The sequence below is a fragment of the Carex rostrata genome, chromosome 34 (genome assembly GCF_964058835.1).
Source record: "Carex rostrata chromosome 34, lpCarRost1.2, whole genome shotgun sequence".
Lineage (NCBI taxonomy): Eukaryota > Viridiplantae > Streptophyta > Magnoliopsida > Poales > Cyperaceae > Carex > Carex rostrata.
Window position 1 is genome coordinate 635,985 of NC_135951.1, and position 24,965 is coordinate 660,949.

General features: G+C 32.9%; 2 protein-coding genes and 1 long non-coding RNA gene across 4 annotated transcripts in view; 1 reads left to right on the top strand and 2 right to left on the bottom strand.

The window, feature by feature from the left end:
• Nucleotides 1–1,012: 1,012 nt before the first annotated feature.
• LOC144549200 (uncharacterized) overlaps nt 1,013–24,965 on the top strand; it is a 44,263-nt gene continuing 20,310 nt past the window's right edge. Inside the window, exon 1 of the long non-coding RNA XR_013509621.1 lies at nt 1,013–1,135. This is a non-coding gene — a long non-coding RNA (uncharacterized LOC144549200). The remainder of the gene's footprint in view (nt 1,136–24,965) is intronic.
• Nucleotides 1,846–12,345, bottom strand: LOC144549071 (cycloartenol synthase 2-like). Of its 2 annotated transcripts, XM_078297825.1 has the most exons (18): nt 12,115–12,345; nt 10,819–10,995; nt 10,547–10,633; nt 10,196–10,384; nt 8,350–8,434; nt 8,109–8,275; nt 7,840–8,028; nt 7,272–7,385; nt 6,026–6,145; nt 5,484–5,606; nt 5,293–5,391; nt 5,127–5,183; nt 4,818–4,864; nt 4,592–4,735; nt 4,095–4,272; nt 3,158–3,238; nt 2,548–2,631; nt 1,846–2,334 (listed from the first exon to the last, which is right to left on the bottom strand). In XM_078297825.1, exons 1-18 carry the CDS (start codon nt 12,307–12,309, stop codon nt 2,215–2,217), a joined length of 2,256 nt encoding a protein of 751 aa, XP_078153951.1. In that variant the 5' UTR covers nt 12,310–12,345; the 3' UTR covers nt 1,846–2,214. The 2 variants fall into 2 exon arrangements, with proteins under 2 accessions (XP_078153951.1, XP_078153952.1); XM_078297826.1 differs by lacking the exon at nt 3,158–3,238 and having other exon boundaries at nt 12,115–12,340.
• Nucleotides 20,530–22,698, bottom strand: LOC144549213 (cytochrome P450 76M5-like). The gene is made up of 2 exons (XM_078297942.1): nt 21,781–22,698; nt 20,530–21,373 (listed from the first exon to the last, which is right to left on the bottom strand). Exons 1-2 carry the CDS (start codon nt 22,657–22,659, stop codon nt 20,765–20,767), a joined length of 1,488 nt encoding a protein of 495 aa, XP_078154068.1. The 5' UTR covers nt 22,660–22,698; the 3' UTR covers nt 20,530–20,764.

Sequence of the window (24,965 nt, forward strand, 5' to 3'; positions counted from 1 at the left end):
TTTTTTTAAAAGAGAGAGAGAGGATATACGAAGTTGTTTATAAGTGTCAAAAACAGACCAGACCATATATAGGAAAAACCAAAAAGACAACTGAAACAAACTTAAAATACAAGGACTGAGGAGAAATTTCTTTCAAAGAGATATCGTTATGACATCACAATTAACGTGAGGCTTCTTCTAAAGAAAAAATAGATTGCTGAATTTGAAACTTTTTTCTGAAATTTAGAATAGAAATTTGATCTAAAGACCGAGTAAGCTCTCTATCGATCAGAAGAGTTTAGTCGTTAAGACTGAATGCGTGTTGGAGATGCAAATTCTGAGCAAGGCTGAGATAAGGAAGACTAAGATAAATGGTGGATATATGGACACGGTGCAGCCCACTAAAGCCCACGAAGGAGTGACCAATCAATTTGGAGCATCAGACAACATCAAAATTGACTTGTCACTCCTTATTCCTTAGATTGGTCCACAAGTGGCTCAACTGAGATGGTGGGGCCCACTAACGAGGTAACGCATCTTTAAAAAAAAAATAAAGAAGTGGCATTCAAGTTAAGGAATATACCGAAATTTTCATTAATACCCTAAAAAATATATTAAAATAATCTGCCCTTAATTTGAAATTATTTTTAAAACTACGTGGGGCGGTCTACTCTAAGCACCAAACCGCTCCAGATTTGGGCGGTCAGCTCCCAACACGATACCGCCGATGTTGGGGCGGTTTGGTTATTAATTAAGTTGACTTAAAATGCAAAGATCATTCTGTCAAGGTGACTTAATAAGTTGAACTTTCTTCTAATAAATTTGATGAAATTTTCACTTTGATTGATGATTATGGGAGTTACAATGTTTATAAGTATCATCTAACTCTTGAAGAATATTTACCATATTAGATATATGGAGTCTGGACCATGTATATATGGAGTCTAGCTTCTTGCTTTGGTCTTGAGTTTGAAAATTTTAGATGTTCCGTTTGGTCCCATCTATTAGCTTCAGGCAAATAGTTTTGTCTGCTGCATACTAGTCTAACTAATTTTTTCATTTAATTTTAAATTAGTTTACACAATTAACTTACTCTGACTAACATGGAAACCTTTTTTATTTTATTTTTCAGAATCACATATGGGGCTGAAAGCCGGTATGATTCCCAACAAATTGTTCTATTATTCAGATTTGCTTGTTCTAGGGTTTGAGGGAGAGCGGGTGGGAGGAACAGAGCTGAAATTAGTGATTTGGTTTGTGAGGAATAGGGGTGAAATTAGGAGGATAGTGTTGGAATTAGAAAGAGCAAAGCAATATTGAGAAAATTACTAAACGATATGATTTTTGGCATTTAATACGGACATCTCAAAATTAAGAAACATGAATTGGGCTTAGTGGTGTTTGTTCAGCCCACTAGGCCCAATTCATATTTCTTCGTGTTTTGCTGTCAATTCATATTACTCTCCACAGCTCTCTCTGCTCAAGGTTTAGGAGCTATCCCTTTCCCAAAATGGGTGAAACATTTAGTAATTTTCTTAACATTGTTTTCGCTCTTTTGCAAATCAAACCACTAATTTCACCTCTATTCCTCCCTCACTGCCGCCGGCATCTCTACTCCACACCCTCTCTCAGCACCAAGGTTAGAATTTATTTTTTAATATTATTTATTAAAATTACGAAAAGTGTTTTCAGGGTTTAAGGTATAGCTTTTTAATTAATTTGTTTCATTTTACGAACAGTGTTTTTAATTAGACCACCTAGAACAAAATGTCTTGTGGTTTTTTGTTGTTACTTCTTGATAATTTATAATTGGAAGATCAAGAGCTGCAATTAAAATAAAAATTAATTATGATTAATTCTGTAGGGATATTTTGATATTGTGCCCATCTGTTTATCACATCTTAGTTAAACATTCTGAACACGACTTCGGTGTTTTGGTATAGTTATTACAATTAAGAGAGAAACTCAAATGACAAGAACAAATTGGTACATTGTAGTAGACTTCTACAGAAGGTGAAATACATACAACTGACGAAAATTCTTAATTTCCTTACATACAAACGAACAACAAATCTGTCACGAAATAATACAGTTTCAATTCAGTAGATACAATTACAAACTTTTGAGGGGTAAATACGTAATATTGAAATTACAAACTTTTGACGGGATACATGAAATTTCACCATAAAATAAAGTTGAAATTATTTACTATGAAAACAATATACATATAAGAATTTATGCAGTGTTGGAGAGCACACAACTTTTATTATATTCTGCAAGAGCCCAAATTGGAAAGATGTTTCGATACGCCATAAAATTTAGGAACCCAAACTTCATGAAGCTCCCCAGCATTTCCTAATAGTACAAATACATTTGTATTATTACCAAACATCCAGTTAAAAAAAGTATAATTGCAGATGGGACCTATATACTACCAGGTTGCTAGTCATTAGTGGGCTGTTTTATTGGTTTTAATGTCAATAATCTCCATTCAAAACAGGCAAGTTATAAAACGGCAACCTTCTTTCAAAAATTTATAACTGTTGGTTTGTTTGTGGTATTATGTACCTGTTGGGGGAAGTCTCCATTTTCTAATTGTATGCCAATTAGTAGGCTGGCTGCTCGATGCACTGGAGTTGGATCTCTTTCAACCTGAAAGTTGGTAGTATATGTTTTGAATATATGTCGGTAGTATAGTATATTTCAGATGGTGTTTTGAATATATGTTGGTGCATATTTAAAAAGGGAAGCAAGAGTTATGAGACATGAATAAGCATAAGTTTAGGTTTAGACTTGGCTGGCATGATGTGTGACGAGTGCCAGAACATAATATTTATTTCATGAATAATCACACTTGAAAGAAAATATGGAAATAGAACAACAGGCATTCATTTTCTTAAAACCCTGCAAAACCTCAGAATACCATGTAATCCCTTTAAAGCATAGCTTGAAAGCATAGCTTAGCAACCCTCTACACTTGTGCAAGAGAATATTTTTTTTTACTTGGGATCTCGACTTTTTTTAGGGTAAAATAGCCCTCTCCGCTTGTGGATGATAGTTTACTACTTAGGTAAGGGCATCCATATTAATTATCTGGTTTTGCTGGGATCTCAATGATATTTTTTATTTAAAAGGTACACATGAAAATCTAATACATAATTAAACAAAATGGTAAAACCTGGCCAGCTTTTAGAAGTGCGAGCATTGCCCATGCTGTGTTCACCAAATTTGATTTATTTCCGACTAGATTTGTATATTCCTGTAAAATATATATGATATGCTTAAAGAGAAGCAAAAGGCTTTATAACCAGGACTGTGTAGTAAATTTTTGCAAACAAATTAAAAACATTTTCACTTATTTATGGGTTGACACTAAATTACCTAATTAACTATATAATTTTATGCAGGTAAAAACAATCTCAAACAAAATGGAAAATGTGTTTGTTCTCACCAGTACAGTTCTGAAATCTAGCATAGTAATATTTACCTTTACAAATTAACTTTTCAGGGTTTTTATGCAGAAATACAAAAATATTTGAAATCCAAAAAATTATACATATATATTTGAAATAATAAAAAGCACAGGTTACTTCAAAATTGGACTTCTGTATGGATTCAAAGTTTTGTTGGGATAAACTCAGCAATACTGCATTGCTTTTTGCCAGTATGCAAAAGATTGAAGAGAATAATATTTTCCTGTACAGAAACAACACTTTATTTTCTCTCTTACTCATTTACATAGAGTTCTACGACATTTAAAGCAGTACAACATTTGTAAAATAAACACCCACAGCTTTGCTAAATTAAGCACCCACTACACAAACTATTCCTAATATAACTATGCTTAAAAATAACCGATACCTAAAATAGCCAGTGGATTTCTCATACGTCTAAAAACTGCTTGTAAATCAACTCATGTAGAGATCATCTAAAACTACTTTTGAATTAATTTTCAACAAGCTCAGCCAAAAAAAAGGGTTTTTTTTTTTTTTTTTCGGGGGGGGGGGGGGGGGGGGGTGGGGGTTGTTATCTGGTAAGCAAGTCTACACGCTACCCAAAACAAATTAATTTGATAGATTTTATTACTTAAACAATGTATTTTCCAAAAACTTTACCTCTTTTATGCTAGAAAGATAACTCTCGCCCCAGCCTCCATCATGCAGTTGTTTTGAAAGGAGAAATGCACAAGCCTTGCGAATGGCCTCACAAGTTTCGTAGCTTTTCCCAATTGCCAATAAAGCTTCTATTCCAAACCATGTTCCATAAGTGTAGCACACTGCCCATGATCCAAACCTACATATTCATAAAATAATTGTCCCGTGTATACCAGCTAGTAATACCACTTAATTTGTTTTTTCTTTTTACAAGTAGATGTCAGATGGTTACTTTTGGTAAGGTCATTTATTAATGTGGTTTCTTTTGCATATTATACTGTTCTATGGTAAAACTAAGATGGTAAAAAGTAAAAACTACTTGCTGGCGACCTCCAAGAATAACATAAAAGCATAAAACATGAAGTTATAAAAAAAGAAAGGAAATTCCACCACAATAAAGAAAGTGAATTAGAAGGACAGAAAAGTAAACAAGTTTGATGCAATAAAAGAATCCTTACCATGAACCATCATCATTTTGTTTTTTCTGGACGAAATCTGTTGCCTTTTTTATGCAGTTTTCTATTTCATCACTGCGGTGTAAGGGATATTTCTCTTTAAACAGCACCAATGCCTGGATAGCTGACGACGTGCATTCCACGTACCTGAAATTAATTGAGTCATTCTTCTTTTTCTAGCTCCAAACATTGTATTGGAACCCTTTTAGGAAAAAATTGCAATCCTTACGAATATTCCACCATCACGTCCTTGAACATGTCTGTCATGTTTAACACCTACCATTAAAATTAAAGGAAATGAGTTATTAAATCTAACATACTACATCAGGAAACGAGTTTAATTTAAATAAATGGTAGAAATATATAAATGTCTCAATATGTGCTTGAGATAACAAAATATCAAACCCCTCGCATTTCTAATTATGATGGATGGTAGTAATTCTTGCTTTTGTTCATCAATTAATTTGCAATCTACTTCCCCCGGTATGCTAAGCAAGAAAAAGAGACGAGAATATGTAATTGTTAATGCACATAATACCTCAACCCATGGAGATGCTCGTTGTAATTCCCATGATGAGAAACCACCATCAGGATTCTGCTTAAATATTTTATGGTTTATGAGTCAAGAAATAATGCGACTCCAAATGTATCTTTCGAACATCAATAAAGGAAAAGAAAATGGAACAACAGCATAGAAAAAGGACCTGCAAAGACATAATTATATTAACTGCTTGACACATTCTTTCTCTTGTTGCATGGTCACCAACAAGGTCTGGTGAAATTCTTGACAGCAGTAGCAATGCCTGCAGAATAACCAAATCAACATAATAACTGTTTTGAAGTTCCCTATGCAAACTCTCATAGATTAACAGAATTTTCATGTTATCAATGTAACCTTGAGAGCCTCTGCTGTACAGTCTGAAACAACCCATCCTTCATCTGCGGTTGCAAAGCCCCAACCACCTTTAGAAATATGACGGTAATAACGAACAAAGTCACCTGTGGGGTTATCAAGTAACTAAAACCAAAAAAAAAAATATGATCATGGACTAAGTTTGAAATTATTTTCAAAATTTTCATTAGATGTCTTACTAACTCCCTCAAAGTGAAATACCTGATTATCGGCATAACAATTTGCTTCTTTATGTACGTTTTATTGAATTTCTTAGTTAGTGGGGGAGCTAAGTGAGCTCCCGCTGGGGTCAATAAACCCCACTGGATAACTAAAAACCCTAAAATTTGTATGAAATTGGTAACTTTATGTAATGAAAAATTTTAGATCTTCTTTCATTTCCGCAGATGGGAAATTTTGGCTCCACCACTATTCTAAGTGCAATAACTGGTGGATATATATCGGACATTGCTGAATTGTTTAACTAAGACTGAAAGATACTTTAGAAATAAGAAAATAAAGTTATTTGTTTGTGATAAATTTACCTGTGAGGCTTTTATGAAATCATGAGCTTTTCTTAGTGTATTCCATTTCTCTTTACCAAGGTCACATGCGAATATTGCTTGAACTGCTAAAGCAACATCCCATAACTGACTTGAAGTTGCCTAATTATAATACAGGAAAAGGACGAGAGTTAAATCTTGAACAACTGTATAAAATATACTAAATAAAGTATCTGTTGTTATTATGACAACATGTCACTGTTAACCCCTTAAAGGCTGATATCTAAACATTTGGCTACTCTAGAAACATAGTGCTCTTTTGGTTCATTTTTCAAGAAGAAATGGGAGTGAATCCTAAAAATTCAGTCTGACGGTTAATTTAATTTGAAATATTATTATATGTTTTAATTGTTGGATTAAAGTTCAGGACTACACAAATTTTTGTAAACTTAATTAACAAATTTGATGGTATTTGTTTTATCTTTTGTATGACTGAATGTTTAGCTGGATGGAAAGAGTAACTGAGTAAGGCACCTGTATCATATACATTAACAATTCCGTGACATGCCAGATAACATCATCTGGTTTAGTTTGGGTTGGGTAGATATTTTTTAGTATTTACGTATAGGGGTATGACCTGATCTTATCTCTATAGTTTGGATTTACCTCTGCCTGAGCCAGTAATAAACTTGGGTGGTTCTTAGATAGGCCATATCAGGTTTAGTCAGGTGCAGGTTGACCTATCCAGTCAGTCATTTAGCTCACATGCACCCTAGGTGCAAGGGTTCTCCAACTATAGTATCGGGCTACACGGTGCCATTTTTACAGCAAGATAGGTGCAAGGAATTCTTAATTAAATAAATGAATCACACATAAAAATACCAACTGAAAATTTCATATCAAACATCTGCTTCTGTAAATCTTTCAGAGGTAGAGTATGGACCAAGGTTTTCTCAGAGTCCTCACTTCTTACAGATTTTAGCCACTTCTTCTGTTTTATATATATAGTTGGACTTTGATCCTTTTTTAGCTCAGCATTTCATTATGAAACCAAAGGGCAGTTTTTCAAGGTGGTATCAAACATCTAGTACCATTTAAAAAAGAAATAAACAAGCCTTACCATATATACATAGTTTTTCTTTCTCATTTCTTCCATAGTTTACTTTTTCTTTTTATATTGTAGTTTCAGCTGAAACCTATACAAATTATAATTTTTGTAGTTTGAAGGATTTTAGATTTTTATTGACTGCCCTAGAAATGTAAGAAAACCATAACTTGAAAAGCGTACCCTCCATTTCATGCCATCTTCACCAATCCATAGTTTGTCTGGTATTCTTTCAAGATGGTCCTGGAGCCTGTTGTTATTTGGATCCCTCACAAAAGAACAGAGCGTCCTAAGACACTGTTCAGAAGGTAATTATGAGCTTAATTTATCTTAAAGAAATTTCAATCATTTGTAATTGCATTGTTACCATCTACATCAAAGTTTATAAACACATAAGAATAATTACATAATGCATGTTTGTCATCTTAGTTGGGCTATTTGGCACCTTCTATCTGGATTTATTACAATAGAATGTATGTTTTTCATTGTGGTATGCCTTCATAGTCATTGGGGTGTGTGCTGTGTTGTCAGTTGTTGGGTCATGGGGGTATTCATTTGGGGCACTTTCTATTTTTCCATTTTGTCAGTTTCTATTGGGACATTTGGGGCACTTTATATATATATTTTTCAAAAAAAAAATTACGTGAAACAGTTGCATTAATTCTGCTAACCATAAATAGGCTCCTCTCGAAAATAATAAAGCTACTTCAAATAAACAAAGAAACTAGCAACGCTGAAATACCTACTCGACCTTTTCAAATGCTCCCATGCATATGTACATTGTGTCTTCATCTTCATATTGTAAATATTTCTCAATTGCATCTAGTGCTCTTTTTCTCACTAGCGAAATGGGCCAAGTGGTAAATAGAGGTTCACCTATTTTGTATAGGAATTCACTCAAGTATTGTTGCAATCTTGCGCGTGGTACGAATCTGTCTTCCTACATTCAGATTCCACGGAATTTTTAGTAAAAAAGAGAACATTACTAACAAGGAAAGTATAGCAAAACGAGAATGCTACCTTAGCAAGCAGTTTGCGTGCTTGGTTCCAATCTATGCTGTGGTAGGGTTGAATGTGCAACTCTTCTCTCAAGGATAGCACTGTCTTTGTGATGGGACCAACAAATCGCTTTCCATATAAATATAAAAATGCTACCAGAATCAATCTTATACGGCAGAAGTATTTCCCTGTATTACAAAGTGGTCGTTATAATAATATATGTCTGCACTACTAGATACCATGATATATGCTGGTATTATACCTGGATGGATGGGCAAAAAGGAAGGAAGAAGAAAAAGCTCTGGCGGCATGGGTATCACGCCTGACCATTCATATGCCCCAAGCACCTGTTAGAAATTCATATTAGAGCTCACAACTTGATTAAATTCCCAATATTCTTCACTGAAATATTCTATGAACTATATAATTAGATAGGACTAGGCTGCAATTGCAAAGGTAACAGTCCATTCTGTATTTTACATAGTGTGAAGAGGGATTAATTGTGTGCAATGGTTCCATTGACCAGATTCTTGTGACAGTTCTTATGTGTACATTCAGATCTAATTTTCCAGCTAATTTTTGTTTAATTTATGACTCCCTGTGAAAATTGTATTATTAGCAAAATTTGCTATATTATATAGGAATATTTGTTTCAGTTCTGCCTAATAATTGAAAGGCGTGCAGCGTGCTAAGATTTATGTGAGCTAACAATCCACAAGAAAATTAACAGTATCTAAACCTTTTCTTAATATGAAACCTGTTGAAGATTACAAGCAATACGCAATGCCTTTTGAAAACAAAGTTGTCATCATAGTAGGAAATATCGGCCGATACCGATACAGATCGGCCGATACGTATCGGTATCGGCCGAGTACGATCCGATCCTGAGCCGATTCTCACGTAGGAAATCATATAGAAAAAAAAAAACCCGATCCTAGGCCAATCCTGAGCCGATACTCCGATCCTGTATCGGTATCGGCTGGGACCGATCCCGATCCCGATACCGATAATTCCTACTATGGTTGTCATATAGTCGATTCCCCAATTTTCTATGTAAAATAGATACTAGAATAAGTAACTATAACTACATAAAACCCTATTTGACAAGACAAATTCGAATGGTCCAGGTTTTTATCTAAGAAACAAAAAATCAAGGGATGGTCTTAGGGGTGTCAATGGCACCCTTTTATCTGTTTACCCGACCCGTACCGTATTCAATAAGACGGATATGGGTAAGATTTTTTTTTCGTAAACTTATCGAGTACAGGTAAAGATTTTTTTCCGTTATCAAAACCGGTAAAGGTACGGATAAAGCCTATTTTGTACCCGTTATCTGATCGGGTAATTATATAAAAAAATTACATATATTATATATCTTAATGAGTATTGAATTATTATCCATCTCCAACCATTCAACTGCCAACTACTCTTGATTTTGGAAACAAAATTTATTAAATTTTCTAAGTTGAACAATTAACCATTTATGTAACTGTGATAAACATAATTCACCATCAAAGCACTTGAACAATTGACCATCTTGTTTTTATTTGCATGCCTGATTATTTTTTAATGAAAGAACAAAGATATATATTTTTTTTAATTTGTGTTTTGATAAAAAAAAATAATTTAGTTGGAATTAATTTTCATACTAGTAATGTGATTATATATGTGACAAATAAATGTGTCTTAGTGTTTTATTTAATAAATAATAAAAATAATTATTATACAAATATTAACTGTTATTTATCCGCTACCGTTTCATTATCCGACAACTACAATGAGTAAGGGTAGGGTATGGATAAGACAATTTGTAACGGATAATTTGTGATGGATACGGGTATGAAAATGCTTCCACCCGACCCTTACCATACCCGTTGACACCCCTAGATGGTCTAATTATGTGCTAGCTTGTTTTATCTGTTTCTTTGGTACTTATAAAGGCAATTTTGGACTTCTCTATTAGGCCAAGTCATTTCTGGACAAGTGGCCTTTAAAAGATCCTTTTCACATTTTTATAAATGATAAAGGCAAATTCGGGCTTCCTTATTGGGCCGGATTACTCAAGGAATGCTGGTATTTTTCTTTCGGCTAGTAAAAAAAATAATTACCGAGAGAAGAAGTTTTCCCCATGATGCTATCATAGTAACTCCACCACGATCATGGATCCATTTTCTTGCCTCATGCATGGCCTCCTCATCAGCCTTTTCTCCAAGGAGCCTTAAACCAGTGTAGTTTAGAGCAGTACATATCATGCAACTGGGCATCTCTGCATGTAGACCCCAACCACCGTCTTTGTTCTGTTATTTAATCAGAAAAAAGAGAAAACATTTATAGCCTTAATTGATGTGCTTTGCTCATAAGTAAAGATCTAGGTCCAGTGAAGAAGTTCTGAATTTTTCATGTATTTAGACGGGCTGATGGATAATTAGCTAATATATTTAAATTTGGTAGTGCCTTACTTGAAGGTTATACATGTAACGACACAACTCCTTCTGGTGCTCAGAAGATAATACATGAAAAGATTCAGTGACGTAAAGAACAATGACCTGCATTAATTAACAAAATTCATGTGTCACGTCGCATGTGTAAAAATGACATACAAAGTTCCTGGCCACCAACATAGCAGCAAAATATGAAAATAAAAGGCACAAGCACAGAAGGCGAAATGAACTAAAATAAAGAGCAATACTGAAGTAGGTGAAAAAGATATAAAAATTAAAAATAGATATACCAAAAGAGGGGTGAGAAATAAAGGTCCAGGATAATCTCCAGGCCAATGTCCATCCTTTGCCTGAATTGCTGAAAAATAATCAAGCGCTTCCTGCAGAGCTACTGAAGCTGTTTTTTCAGAATTCTCCTCAGTTTTGCTTGGACTTTTAAAATAATCGAAGTTGTTCTCTTTGGCTAGCTGCAGTTTAAGCAAACAAGAAACTTATAAAGAGATGGCAACTTTGCAAGGACGGATATATATATGTAGGTATTATGGTTTCTAACTTAATTGTGGATAATAAATTACAATTAGGGGCCTAACACTGAAGGCATATACATTGAACTGAAGATAATTGAGATATTGAGCTTTAGTTATTAGTCTAAAAAATCATTTGTAAATAGCAATGCTTAGACAGTATTTGAAAATTAAAACTCGGAGGAGAACAAAATGGGCACTGAATGATAAACTGTTGTCAAGAACAATCAATTAGGATTCAAATGATTCAGGCATTGAAGTTGATGATAATTGGAACCTACGGAGCATGGAATATTTAGTAATGGTGCCAAATAAAGATCAACTTTCATATTAACCAGACTATTTTACATAGAGCCAAATCAAACCCTTTTATACCAGCCGAATTACCATGTAATTAACTTGAAAAGTTAAAATCAACAGACTAGACGAAAATAAGTAACAATTGTCATCAAATCGCAACTTGTTCTATCACAATTCACATATATACAATATATAAGTTATTTTACTAAAAAACTGATACCTTATGAATGACAATTCCTGATCCTTGTTGTGGCCCAGATAAATTTCCGAGTGAGTCTATGGTACTATGCATATCACAGGTTGTTACCGTGCTACGGCTCTATATTCGAGTTTTCAAATCCTAACGGTCGATCCGAACCGTTCATCTTGTTCTTCATATTAATATGTGTTTGGAGACCAAATTTTACATTTTTTGAAAAATTTTTACTATTTTTTAGATATTTAGAAAATCACTTGATCTGAAAATTCTGGACCATCCAAAAACAGTGATTTTCAATAAATCTAAAAAAATAGTAAAAAAATTTCAAAAAATGTAAAATTTGGTCTCCAAATACATATTAATATGGAGAACAAGATGAACGGTTCGGATCGACCGTTAGGATTTGAAAACTCGAATATAGAGCCGTAGCACGGTAACAAATCGTAATATGCATAGTACCATAGACTCACTCTAAATTTCCTCTTCAATCATATTGAACCGTCTTGTATATTTTATAACATCTACAACTTACTGTAACCAATATAACTAAATATAAATTTAACCTGCATCCTTGCTAGAAGATCTGAGCTTTGCCTCCTATTGTGCCTATTTAGGGAAAATTCCTTTCGAGCCCTTTCTACTGCTGCTCGATCTTCACTAGATCCAAGCGTTTCATCGAACTCCCATGTTTCTCTTCCAATATGTCCATAGCAAGTTTTCACCAGTGGTCCACCTTCTGCAATTTTAAGCTTCCACATCGTGTGTATATCCGCTCTGCACAAAAGGAATGTGTTTGTCAGCACAAAACATGCAGGAATACAAAACATGCAGGAATGCAAAACATGTAGGGGCAATTATTGTCATATCCATCAGAAACATCTAAAAATCTAATTATTCCATCAAAATTTGGAGTTTTTTTTTTTCCACCAAAAACAACAATCTTTTCTTATTTCCCATTTCTTCAATTAAATTTTAAACCTTGACTTGAGCTTATGATTAATCTTTTACTTAAAGATGAAGGGACTAATTTACCATTCTCTTGAAATGGGCAAAATTAACCTTATTGTCCAACTACAAATAATATTAATTCTTTTGCATCCTAATAGGTCAAATGATGAATGCTAATGTGCAAGTTTAACTATTTATTTTGTCTTGATGAAAAAGAGCTAAATTTGTATTGGTAGAAGTGACAAACTAATAATAATTGACTTCTTTATTAAGTACTATTTTGCAAAGCATCCATGTTTCTAGCTAAGTTTCATTTAGTGGGAAAATAACCAATTTTTTAATTTTGATGAATAAATTAAATAATTATAATTTTTTTAAGAGAATGACAGTAATATTTCATGTAATTAAGAAAATTATACACTTGAGCAAGTATTGTTCACTCTATATATCCATCGCTGCTCCAACATTTTAAGTATGCCACAATCAAAGAATATATAATCAAGTGGAAGCCAAGAACTTACAGCTATAACTCTTGTGTGCTATTGTGCTAGATGAGAAGTGGAGAGCGAAAGAGGTACAGGTAGGAGAGAGAAGTTGATGGGTCGATTTGAGAGTATAATTCAAGGCAGAGCTGATGTGTATATATATTGATTTTAATTTGTTTAATTAAAAACTTACCACTAGCTCAACTCAAATGCATTTCTTGAGGTGCACTCAATGCATTCGTTTAAGACAACTTGTAATTATTCGTTATTGACGTGTACTCAACGCATTTGTTTAATAATTTACAGTTGATATATCTCTTTCTCACGTCTTATCGAGTTGTGACTTTTTTATCATGTACATAAGATTAAACAAGAGGTATATTTATTAAAAAGACCAGAAAGAATTTTTTTTTTTTACTATGGTGTTCTTTCTCGTTTAACCTTTACAAAAATAATGGAGATTAACACCGATTGTTTGGTTAAAATCAAACGTCCGTGTATATTGGAAATACTACAACATCGCTTAATTTTGTCCCCCAGTTGATTTTAAATGCGTCTTCGACATTGGTTAAGATAAAACTAACTGTTGGTGTTGCATGGTCCAAATATACCAACTGTTGATCTCCATGAGCTATTGGGTAGATGGCACCAACTTTTTACTGTACTGAATCGAGGGCAATAATATGCAGCTAAGCAGGGCGAAACATATATAGGTGTACCTGGGGTGTGCTAAGCCACCCCAACTTTGAAATTTTGTTATTATAAATTCTATTATATTGTTCATTTTACATTTAATATGCAAATTTATCCATCTCAATGTATTTTTTCAAGCTATTGATACGATGCGGATCAAGCTGCTCTTAGTAATTAAAACAAGTCACAGGGATATCTCCGGCATTCCTTCCCTCTTGGCTGTGTTTAGCGCTCAAAACCTATGTGAACACATGTGATATTCACACCTTTTTTGACATTGGTGATTATTAGACCTCTGTGGTTAGGTGAGGAGTGAAGTAAAATAGACTTTTAAATAAAATAGATTTTTAAAAATTGCTTATTTTCCTCACATATATGTGTTTAGTGAGAAAAATAAGCAATTTTTAAGTTTTGATGAAAAAAATCAGATATTTAAGATTATTTGAAGCATATGGCAACAGTTATTCCCTTTTTTTTAATATTATGGATAAAGAAATCGTTAAATGAGTGGGCGAAAAGAGAAAAGGTTCAAGGAGAGAGAGGGTAGGTGGACAACAAGTAGGGCAAGAGAATAATTTAAACCACCAGTCAAGCAGAGATACTTTGAAATTTAAACGAAGGACGACCGGTACACTAGTACATAAAACGCGACCATACATAATCCAAAAAGCTAATGACACGCGGCTACACGACCGTGTCAGTGAGCGTTGTGTATAAATAGGGAGGTATGTTGTGTACATGGTTTCCAAGCCATAATTATATAGTACTAACATACATGGTTGACAAAATCCAATCGTATCAAAGATCTCAAAAGATAAGGTGCTGAAAATGGTGGTTTTTACACGGTCGAATTAACTGTGTACAATGACTAGGTTTATTTACACAGTGTATTATTACATGGTGGGTATTATCCAACGTTGTCCGTAACTGACAGTCATACATATTCTAATCAGTATGTATTTCTTATGTGAAAATATAGTAATTATCAAGAATACCAATGTCCCTTGAATTCATGTAAATAAGTGATGATATCACTGGACCCCTTGATGAAATAATACAAGTATGTTTACATATGATTAAAGAGTTAATCATAATTACTATTTAATAATGTATATAGTAACTAATAAATGGACTAAGCATAAGATTGCATAACCTTTGGAGAACAAAAATGACAGTAAATTGAACTACGTACATAGGGGTAAAACTGTCTATAAAGTTAAAAAATGTGAAGTTGTTGTGTTAAAATAAAAAATTATTGTGTTAATAGCAGCACCCAGTACCGACCCGAGAAGTGCAAGTGAATTAGTTAGCAAGAAAATTCTCAGAGACTGTTAAATTTTCATTGACTTGCAGCAATTGAAAGCAACATTATCACATCACCAGTGATTTCCTTGTTTGGCATTTTCTCTCGATTGAAAGTTCAGTTTCCATCTAATGTCAAACCTGTAAGGCCAATTTTCTACCTTCTGTCATTATTTTCAATGACAACGCACCTTATGCCAAAAATAAAAAATAATAAACAAAAGAAGTTCTTTGACTTTCATGTGCTGTCATTATTTTTCTATTGTTAGGTGTTACATTCTGTAAAATACAAATATGAAATTAAAAAGTGACAATAATATACGAACATTTTTCAGGAAAATATATAACGTTTAACTGAATAAATTTTACTAATCCGCAGTCACCAATAATTATAACTTCTAGAAAAGGTATTTGACTGTATACAACAGTAATCTGGATATTTAGAAATATTATTTCCAATCCATATAGTGATGTAATTAAATTATTCTAAATTACCAATATATTATTTAGTAATTTTAATAAGTTTGTTAAAATTTAATTTGGACTTATTTACAATATTCAATAATTTATAGGGGCAAAGTGTAAATATTAATAAAAAAAGAAGAAAAAAATGTCAACATATGACACTGAGGCCACGCGGCACACATGCGTAAAGATCCAATTTTACCCCCATTTCCACGTAAGCCTCTCAATTCTCAAAGCATTTTTCTTCACTTTTAGGATGAGATCAATGAAAAAAATAGAAACAAACAAATGAAACGAAACAAAAAAATAAGGAAGAAGAAAACGGAAACAGAGAAAGCAAGAAAGAAAGAGATATAAAATTTAGAGAAAAGAATGATAAAAGAAAGATTCGAAATATGTCTATTCGATATAACTACGAAAAAGACGAATGAGACGGGATTTTTCAAAGTAACAGATTCTTGCAAACTCAACTTCTTTTCATACGATATCAGGTTTATTGCACGGATACAAAGAGACCGTTCTGGATTGGATCTGACAGCATAATCACATAAAAAATGGGATTTTTGGTTGTTGAAACTGACATGATGTGGGAGATATTTCTAAAATATAGTTTGACATATTCTATCAGATAAATTTTGTAAGAAATATTGGAATGCATGTGGTTAATATGTAATGGTGTTATTGGTAATGCATATAAGATCCACTGCTATATGTTTTAATAAATATGAGGCTGTTATATTCAATTTGGAGGTGACATTAGAGTTATGAGAGCGAAATGATTAAATATTTCGGTCAATCTATTTGATTGTTTACATTTATTCTCTCACATATGCATATATGACTTTCTAATTTCAAACTTAATTGAAAATAAAAATGAAATTTTAAAAGTATGAGAACGTACCATATGATTTCAAAAATTCACTTTTGTATTATTATTATTATTATTATTATTATTATTATGAAGAGGGTTCAAATAGTTTTATTTTTTATACTTCCATCATATTTTCAATTTATAAACTTAAATAACTCAAGTTTTAAAATTTAAATTCAAAATAAACCATCAAATATGATATATATCATTTTATTAATGCCCTTTTAAAAAATTATGATATTTCAAATTTGTTTTGTTTGTTATCAAGATCTTGTAAATCATGTATCGATGTGGATAATTTCTAGACGTTATTTCTTAACTTATTGATTCACACGAAAAGAAAATCGAAATGTGATAATTTTTATGATAACATAGTGAAAAAGAAACATAGATTACATCTAACGGGATATTTTTTACGTTTATATTTTAAATTTTGAGTTGTTGATGTTTTCAAAAATGAAAGCATGATGGGGGTGTCAAAATTGGAGGCAACTGAACCCTCCTTTTTTATTATATTTTGATATTCAAAATTTTAATAATTTATATTTTTTAAATTTTAATATTCAAAATAAATTCTTAGTAATGATCGATATTTTTTGAAATAATTTCTAGCGTGTCCATGGAGACTTCCAAAATAGTCGAGTTTCTCATGAAAATACCATAATATTGAATATCCCCATAAAAAAATTAACTTTATTTTCTATATTTTCTTTTATTTAATTATTTTAAAAATCAAATTGACAAATATATTTTTTTATTTAAAAATCTATTTTACTTCACTCCTCACCTAACCACAGAGGTCTAATAATCACCAATGTCAAAAAAGGTGTGAATATCACATGTGTTCACATAGGTTTTGAGCGCTAAACACAGTCAATAGGGAAGGAATGCAGGAGATAATTGATTTCTATATATGCATATTTTTCCACTTATTTGATTTCTAAACCGTCACCCATAAACTACAATTGTGTGTGTGTGTGTGAGAGAGAGAGGATATATGAAGTTGACTGAGGAGAAATTTCTTACCAAGAGATATCCTTATCACATCAAAATTAACGTGAGCCATCTTCTAAAGAAAACAATAGATTGTTGATTTCAAACTTTCTTTCTAAAATTTAGAATAGAAATTTGATAGAGAAAGGATTTCTAAAGACCGAGTAAGTCTTCGCATTTCTCTATCAGAAGAGTTTAGTCGTTAAGACTGAATGAGTGTTGGTAAGAATGAGACTAAGTGGTAGATATATGTACACTGTGCAGCCCACTAAGGAGTGACCAATCAATTTGCAGTATTCCACAACATCAAAATTGACTTGTCACTTCTTAGTAGGCCCAACCATATACACCTTTCAGCATCAAAATTGACTTGTCACTCCTTAGTGGGCCCCACCATGTACATCTTTCAGCATCAAAATTGACTTGTCACCATGTATATGAGATTGTCTCTAGCTGAAGTGAGAGATTATTGGTGTTATGATCTAGAAGCCAATCAAATGATCATTGTTTTCTAAGTTTTGTTTATATAATTGGATGATTTATTTGTCATCTTATTTCTTGAGTATTTTATTATTTATAGATCATTCAGGTTGAGGACTTGGAATTGTAGAACTCTTTAAATGAGTTAATAAATACTCTAAAGCGTCTTTAATCTTGATAATTAATAAGGAACATTAATTATCAATGAAAGATTACCATTTAGATTAGATGATAATCATGTTCTGTAGATTAAATGACAACGAGTTGTCAGTCTAATCAAATGGATACCTGATGGAGATCATGAGATTGGACGTGATCTAAATGAAACATTTAATATGGATTGTGTTTTTGTTATTAATATTTTATTTGTATCTGGATTTATAAGATATGAGATGATTGTTTCTCTTGATTTAGTCTCCAGACATTATATTATATTATCCATCTAAAATGTTAAAATCCTAATATCTACCTTTTAACATTTCAATATTACTTACATATTTTTCAATTAAAATCTAAAAATATAAATCTAGAAATCCTATGATTTTGTTAGATGCAATTGAAAGCTTGAGTGTTGTGCAGCTCGATCTGGACCGTTCGATATGGTTTTAAAATTCATGGTGCAGGAATTTTTAATATCCGCCCTTTTAGAAATTGACTCATTTGAGCACTATATTGCACGCGTTGCGCGACAAAAGATCTGAGATTCAAGAATCCAAACAATCACAAGGACAATAATTCAAGGCAGAGCTGATGTATATATTGATTTCAATTAGTTTAATTAAATTAGTTAATCACAAGAAACCAAACGATCACATGAAGAGAATGGTTCAAGTCAGAGGTGATGTGCATATTGATTTTAATTTGTTTAATTATAATAGTTGACCACAAGATATTTAGATTGCGCACACGCAAGTGCTCATTTTTATGTATCTATTCGTTAGTTCAACTCAAATACAGTTCTCGAGGTGTACTAAATACATTTGTTTAATTAAGGCATATGTAGTAACAGAGATTTTTTGGATGCGGAAATAATTTTTCCCTTCTTACGAATTAATTAAGGCTTTTTCAATGCCAAAGCAAGAATCATTGAGTTAGTTATTTCTAGCTAGGTCCAATAAAAGCGTTGCCGCTATTTTAAAGGAGTAATACACATGTATTTTTGCATGTAACCGATGGTGTTTGTAATCAGGAGCAAAACGATAAATACTTGGTGATTAACACCGATTGTTTGGTTCAAGTCAACCGTTGGTGTAGATGGGCAACACTACAACATTGTTTAATTTTGTCTCACAGTTGGTTTTAAATGTGTCTTCAACATCAGTTAAGATAAACCAACTGTTGCCATTTCAGGTTCACATATACCAACTGTTGATCTATATAAGCCGTTGGTGTTGGATAGATAAACACCAACTCTTTACTGTATTGAGTTGATGGTAATATGTTGCATCTAAGACGCTAACCTAGGTCCAATATGCACCAATTGGTTATTAGATATGAATCGATGGTATTGTTCTAAATATACAAAAAAGGTGCGCCTTAGTTTCTATCCTGATAGGTACGAATTAGGATCGGCCACAAGTTTGCGGTTCTGTAGTAGTGCCACAGTGACGGTGAGGTGTGTATCATGTAACCATTGAGTTTGTTACTTCTAGCTAGGTCCATAAATGCGCTGCCGTTATTTTAAATAGTGTTCTAAATAGCGCGCCATAGCGGCACTATAGCATTTTTGGACCCTAGATGCGCTATTTGAGCTACGGACACTGTAGCGGTAATAGCGGCCCGCTATAGTGCATAGTATGTAGGGCAAATAGCGCGCGCTATGCAACATGAGTTGTTTTTTTTTTTCTTTTTAATTTATATGAGCTTTAAATAAATGCTCAGATTGGATTTTAACTATGATTTTTTTTTTTTTTTTGCAATTGACGTACTAAACTTTATATTAAACTATTAATGATTAAATGAAAGATCCATCAAATGAAATCAAATAAGAAAGCTACAGCGCACTATGCAACATGAGCTCTTTTTTTTTTCAATTTATATGGGCTTTAAATAAAGGCTCATATTGAATATATTAAGATATTTTTTTGAAGTAACAAAATGATACTTACTATATGGTAGTTTGAATATTTTAAATAGATTAAGATAGTTAATTATGCCATGATGTTTAGGTTATTTTGAAATTTAAATAGAAAAAAGATATATTATGTCATAATGCTAAATATATTTTGATTAGAAAAGTATCGATAGTTTATGATATTAGTATTACTATGGATATTTTGAGTCGCAATTTAGATTTTGTATTGGTTCAATATGAATATTATAATTTTTAATTAATTTGATGTTATTTATTGTTTTATGAGATTTAGATAATGTTAATATTTAGTACAAATATATGATATAATTTTTATAAAAATAAAAAAATGCTATGTAGTATAACTTTCGTTATAGCGACCCTATTTGCTATAGCTTTTTTTGTAGGCTTCCCGCTATGACGCGATAAACACTATTTAGAACCTTGATTTAAAATGACTAATACGCCTGTATCATAGTTGTGCAATTGTGTGATGCTTACAGATGCTACGTCTCTTTCTCATGTCTTGTTGAGTTATGAACCTTTTTATCATGTACATAAGATTAAACTAGAGGTGTATTTATGAAAATTAACAAAAAGAAAAAAAATATATTTTGCAACTGTATTTTTTCTCGTTTAGTAAATGTGAAACTTACTGTATACTACAATGCCATCTCCATCCCAGACATTAATTAGCAAATAAAAATAGATATAGTGTACAATAGCAATGCAATATTATCACTCCCACTACAACCTGTTGTTGATCAGTATATACTATATATAATACTGACCAACCAATTCAAACTCACAAAGTTCCTCCATACATAAATACTATTTTCGGAACAAACTCATAATTTCAAACAAAAATAACATAACTATTTTTAAGATCGGTAACACACCATACTTCAAGTATTTATTGGAATAGGCACTACACGAAGGGGAACCGCCATCTTAAGTGCACTCGTAAAGTTGTCCGACATATCTATATCTTTGTGTTCCATCCCATCTGGAAGCCTCCAATCAAATTCTGCAAGCATCAAGGCCAGTAGAAAAGGTAGTACCCTTGCAGCATATGGCAACCCGGGACAACTTTTCTTCCCGGATCCAAACGGGATGAACTCAAAATCTTTCCCATAAAAGCTGATTTGTTTCTCCAAAAATCTCTCTGGTCTAAACACATCCGGTTCATTCCAAAATTGTGGGTTCCGTCCAATAGCCCATGTGTTTACAAACACTGACGTTCCTTTCGGCACTCTATACCCACCGAGGTCCAATCCATCTTTCATGGCCTTGTGAAGGAGTATTGTCCCGGCTGGATGTAATCTCATTACCTCTTTAATTACTGCTTGGAGGTATGGAAGATTCATTATATCTGATTCCCTCAAAGAACGCGATGCAAAAGCGTTCCGCACTTCGGCTTGAGCTTTTGCCATGGCGACTGGGTCGCGAAGTAGTTCGCTCATTGCCCATTCAATTGTACTTGAGGTTGTTTCACTTGAAGCCCCTACAAGTTCCTGATGACGGAAATATTAACCTGTTATGAATGCATTTTGTATGGAAGTTTTTGCACAGAAAATGTAAATTGTCATGTTGTTGGCAATGTCAGTTATGGAACAACTGATACCAGATACTGCTATAGGACATGAGGGGTTCTGTCTTTTGCCTACATAAGTCTTGTTAGCATTCTAGTTCACGGAAAAAGTAGATCCATACTAACTTAATTATGCCATCTTATCTATTTGTCAAACTATGACTTTAAAATTAAAAAAAAAATTATTATATTTGTAACTAATTATTACTATTTTAATAAACAAATTAGAACTTCTAGCTTTCTGAGCATGCTGTGAAATATACCCAAAATGACATGCTGTTATTCTCTGAAATAAATTCACTCTGTGTTGAAACAAATGAGATAAATTACCTGAAGATGCAATACAATTTCTTGATAAGTTATCTTTGATTCTGCAAACATATCGAGCAAGGAATCTAAGAAATCACCATAGTATTTTCCATTGCTGGTCCTCCACTGTAAGCGAGCATCTATAATAATAGAAAAAATCCTATAAAATCGTCTATTGTGGCCTGTAGCATTATGCCGTCTACGTTGAAGATCAAGAAACCTTAGAAAAGGAAACAAATCAGAGACGTTAGGTTTTGCAATTTCGTTCAAGTTTTCCTTCAACAACTCAGTGAACTCTTGCCGTGACTCGGAGTTGATATCAAGCACATCTTGCGAGAATAGTACATTCGACATCATATTAAGCAGTCCGGCAAAAATTATCTCGCCAATACATATGGGAAAGCCTGCTTTTTTACGAAAAATGCTTATAATATCATGTGCCTTTTGTGCCCTAATCTCTTCAGTTTTCTTAAGGCTAGGTACCGAAAAGATATTCGTGGCCCAAATTGCACGATTGCGGCTCCATAGAGGAGACGTGGTAGGAAGAAAAAAGAGCCAATTTGCATCATGGTTGTTGCCAGCGCGTATTACGTCGGGCATTGGTCGGGCAGAGAAAAATTTATCCTTAGTTTGTAGGACTTCACGTGCAATCTCAGCTGAGGAGACAACAATGGTTGTGGTAAGACCAAGTTTGAGAGACATGATAGGGCCATACACCTTTGCGAGATGAGCGAATGAACGGTGTGGTTGGTCATCCAAGTCTAGTATGTTTCCGATTATTGGTAGTGGGGTGGGGCCTGGCGGCAGGGGAGAATTTTGTGATGATGAAAATAACTTAGAGATAGCAAAGAGAAGGGAGATGGTTAGTGCGATGAACAACAAACTAAGTAAGAGTTCCATTCTTTTTGAGATAGCTATGTGCACTGCTCTTGCATTTCCTCAACTTTCAGATAAATAAATAGAGGGAAGCTATAATTCCATGCATAACACATATTGGTCCCTACAATAGATCAATATTTGTTTTTTTTCTGAATTAATAGAGTGATATACAATGTGACTCATCCAGCTTTAATTTATGCAATTCCATCACTCTTAACAAGTTGACCAAAATATGTAACAAAATATGGTCCAGCAAAACCGATAAGTTGGCAACGGTAGCTCTACTGTCATGAATTTTGTATACAGTATTTTTGGTCTCTAAATTACGTATTTTCGTGTATATATAAAACATTTCAAAATTAAGCATTTTTAGTCTCTAAATATTATATTATATTATCCATCTAAATGTTAAAATTCTAATATCTAAATATTATATTATATTATCCATTAATCTAAAAATTATAAATCTAGAAATCCTATGAATTTGTTAGATGCAATTGAAAGCTTGAGTGCTGTGCAGCTCCGGACCGTTCGATGGTTTTAAAATTCATGGTGCACAAATTTTTAATATCTATTTTAGAAATTCAATCATATGTACATTATATTATTGCACGCATGTTGCGCGGCCATTTTTATTAATAACCCAAAAAAAAAAGTTTTTTACAAAAGTAACCTCAAAATCTGAGTTTTTCCAAATATAACCAAACCGCCAGGCATGCTGGCGGTCCAGTTCCATACCAGACCGCCAGGAACCTGGGCAGTCCAGTAGGGACCAGACCGCCAGCGTTCTGGGCGGTCCACCCTTTTTTTTTTTTTTTTTTTTAGAGATCTGATTTTTTTTCTTAATATTTTCATTTGTGAAGTTTTAGTGTTTTTTGCTTAGAGTATTTGCCAAAAAATAAAACATTTGATATATTTATAAGTGATGTCGTAACTCTTTATAACTTTCAATTGATTTGTCAGTTGGATATCACGAGTCTAAAGATAACACTAATTAAGGACTTGGTCTTGATTCACAACTTTTTTTTAAGAGAATAATTGGAGAGCGAGAGAGAGAATAATTGGATTTGTCAAATGAAGAGAATAATGGAAACCAAACAATCACATGAAGAGAATAATTCAAGGCAGATGTGATGTCTATATTGATTTTATATTGTTTAATTAAAATAGTTGACAAGAAGAAATTTTAGAATACGTTACACTGCTTTCAAATGTGACACATTTGGATCATGCATAAATTCAAGGCAGATGTCATGATCTGTATATATATTGATTTTAATTTGTTTAATTAAAATAGTTGACCAGAAGAAATTTTAGAATACGATACACTGATTTCAAATGTGTCTCATATATTTGGAGCATGCATAAATTCAAGGCAGATGAAGAGAATAAATCAAGGCAGATGTGATGTGTATATTGATTTTAATTTGTTTAATTCAAATAGTTGACCAGAAGAAATTTTAGAATACGATACATTGCTTTCAAATGTGTCTCATCATTTGGAGCATGCATAAATTCAAGGCAGATGTGATGTGTATATTGATTTTTAATTTGTTTAATTAAAATAGTTGACCAGAAGAAATTTTAGAATACGATACACTGTTTTTAAATGTGTCTCATTTGGAGCATGCATAAATTGACTTACTTCACCTACTTCATATGCAATGTTAGGTGTCGTGTGATAGGTAAATGAGTTTTTCTGCTAGTCTTCTGTATCTTTTGAAAGAGGTATTGTCCTAGAGCAAACGTTGACTCTATGATTTTGTTTATATAATGATTGAATAGTTCAATTTCTTCCTAGAGTTCAATATTACTTGATATTTCATTTAGGGTTGAGGACCCTGAGTTGTGAAACACTAATGAATAGAAGTAATGAACTCTAAATATCCCTAATGAAAGTAATTAGCAAGGGACATTAATTATGAATATGATTTTGTTAGTATTAAATGTTTGATAAGGTTTCACAAATCAAAACAGTAGAGTACCGGTTTAATCTCTTGAATGCATATAATAGTTATATGACATTGGATTAATCATACATGAACAACAAATGGATTCTGCGTTTGTGTCATTGATGTTTCATGTGGTGTCGTTTTCTCATCTCTGAGATGTCTAGCGTTTCATGCACGCGAAATATATGTTAGTAGTTGTTGACTTGTTGTCTAACACTCACCATAAAAGGGAGTCATTAGGATGTCACCTCTACGTGTATAGACTTGTTTTGTGAATCTCATGAATATCAAGAAAACTAATATCCCTCATATACATCTAGATGAATGATCAATGTGTGATGATATCTTATGGGCCCTTGATGGGATTCGATTATC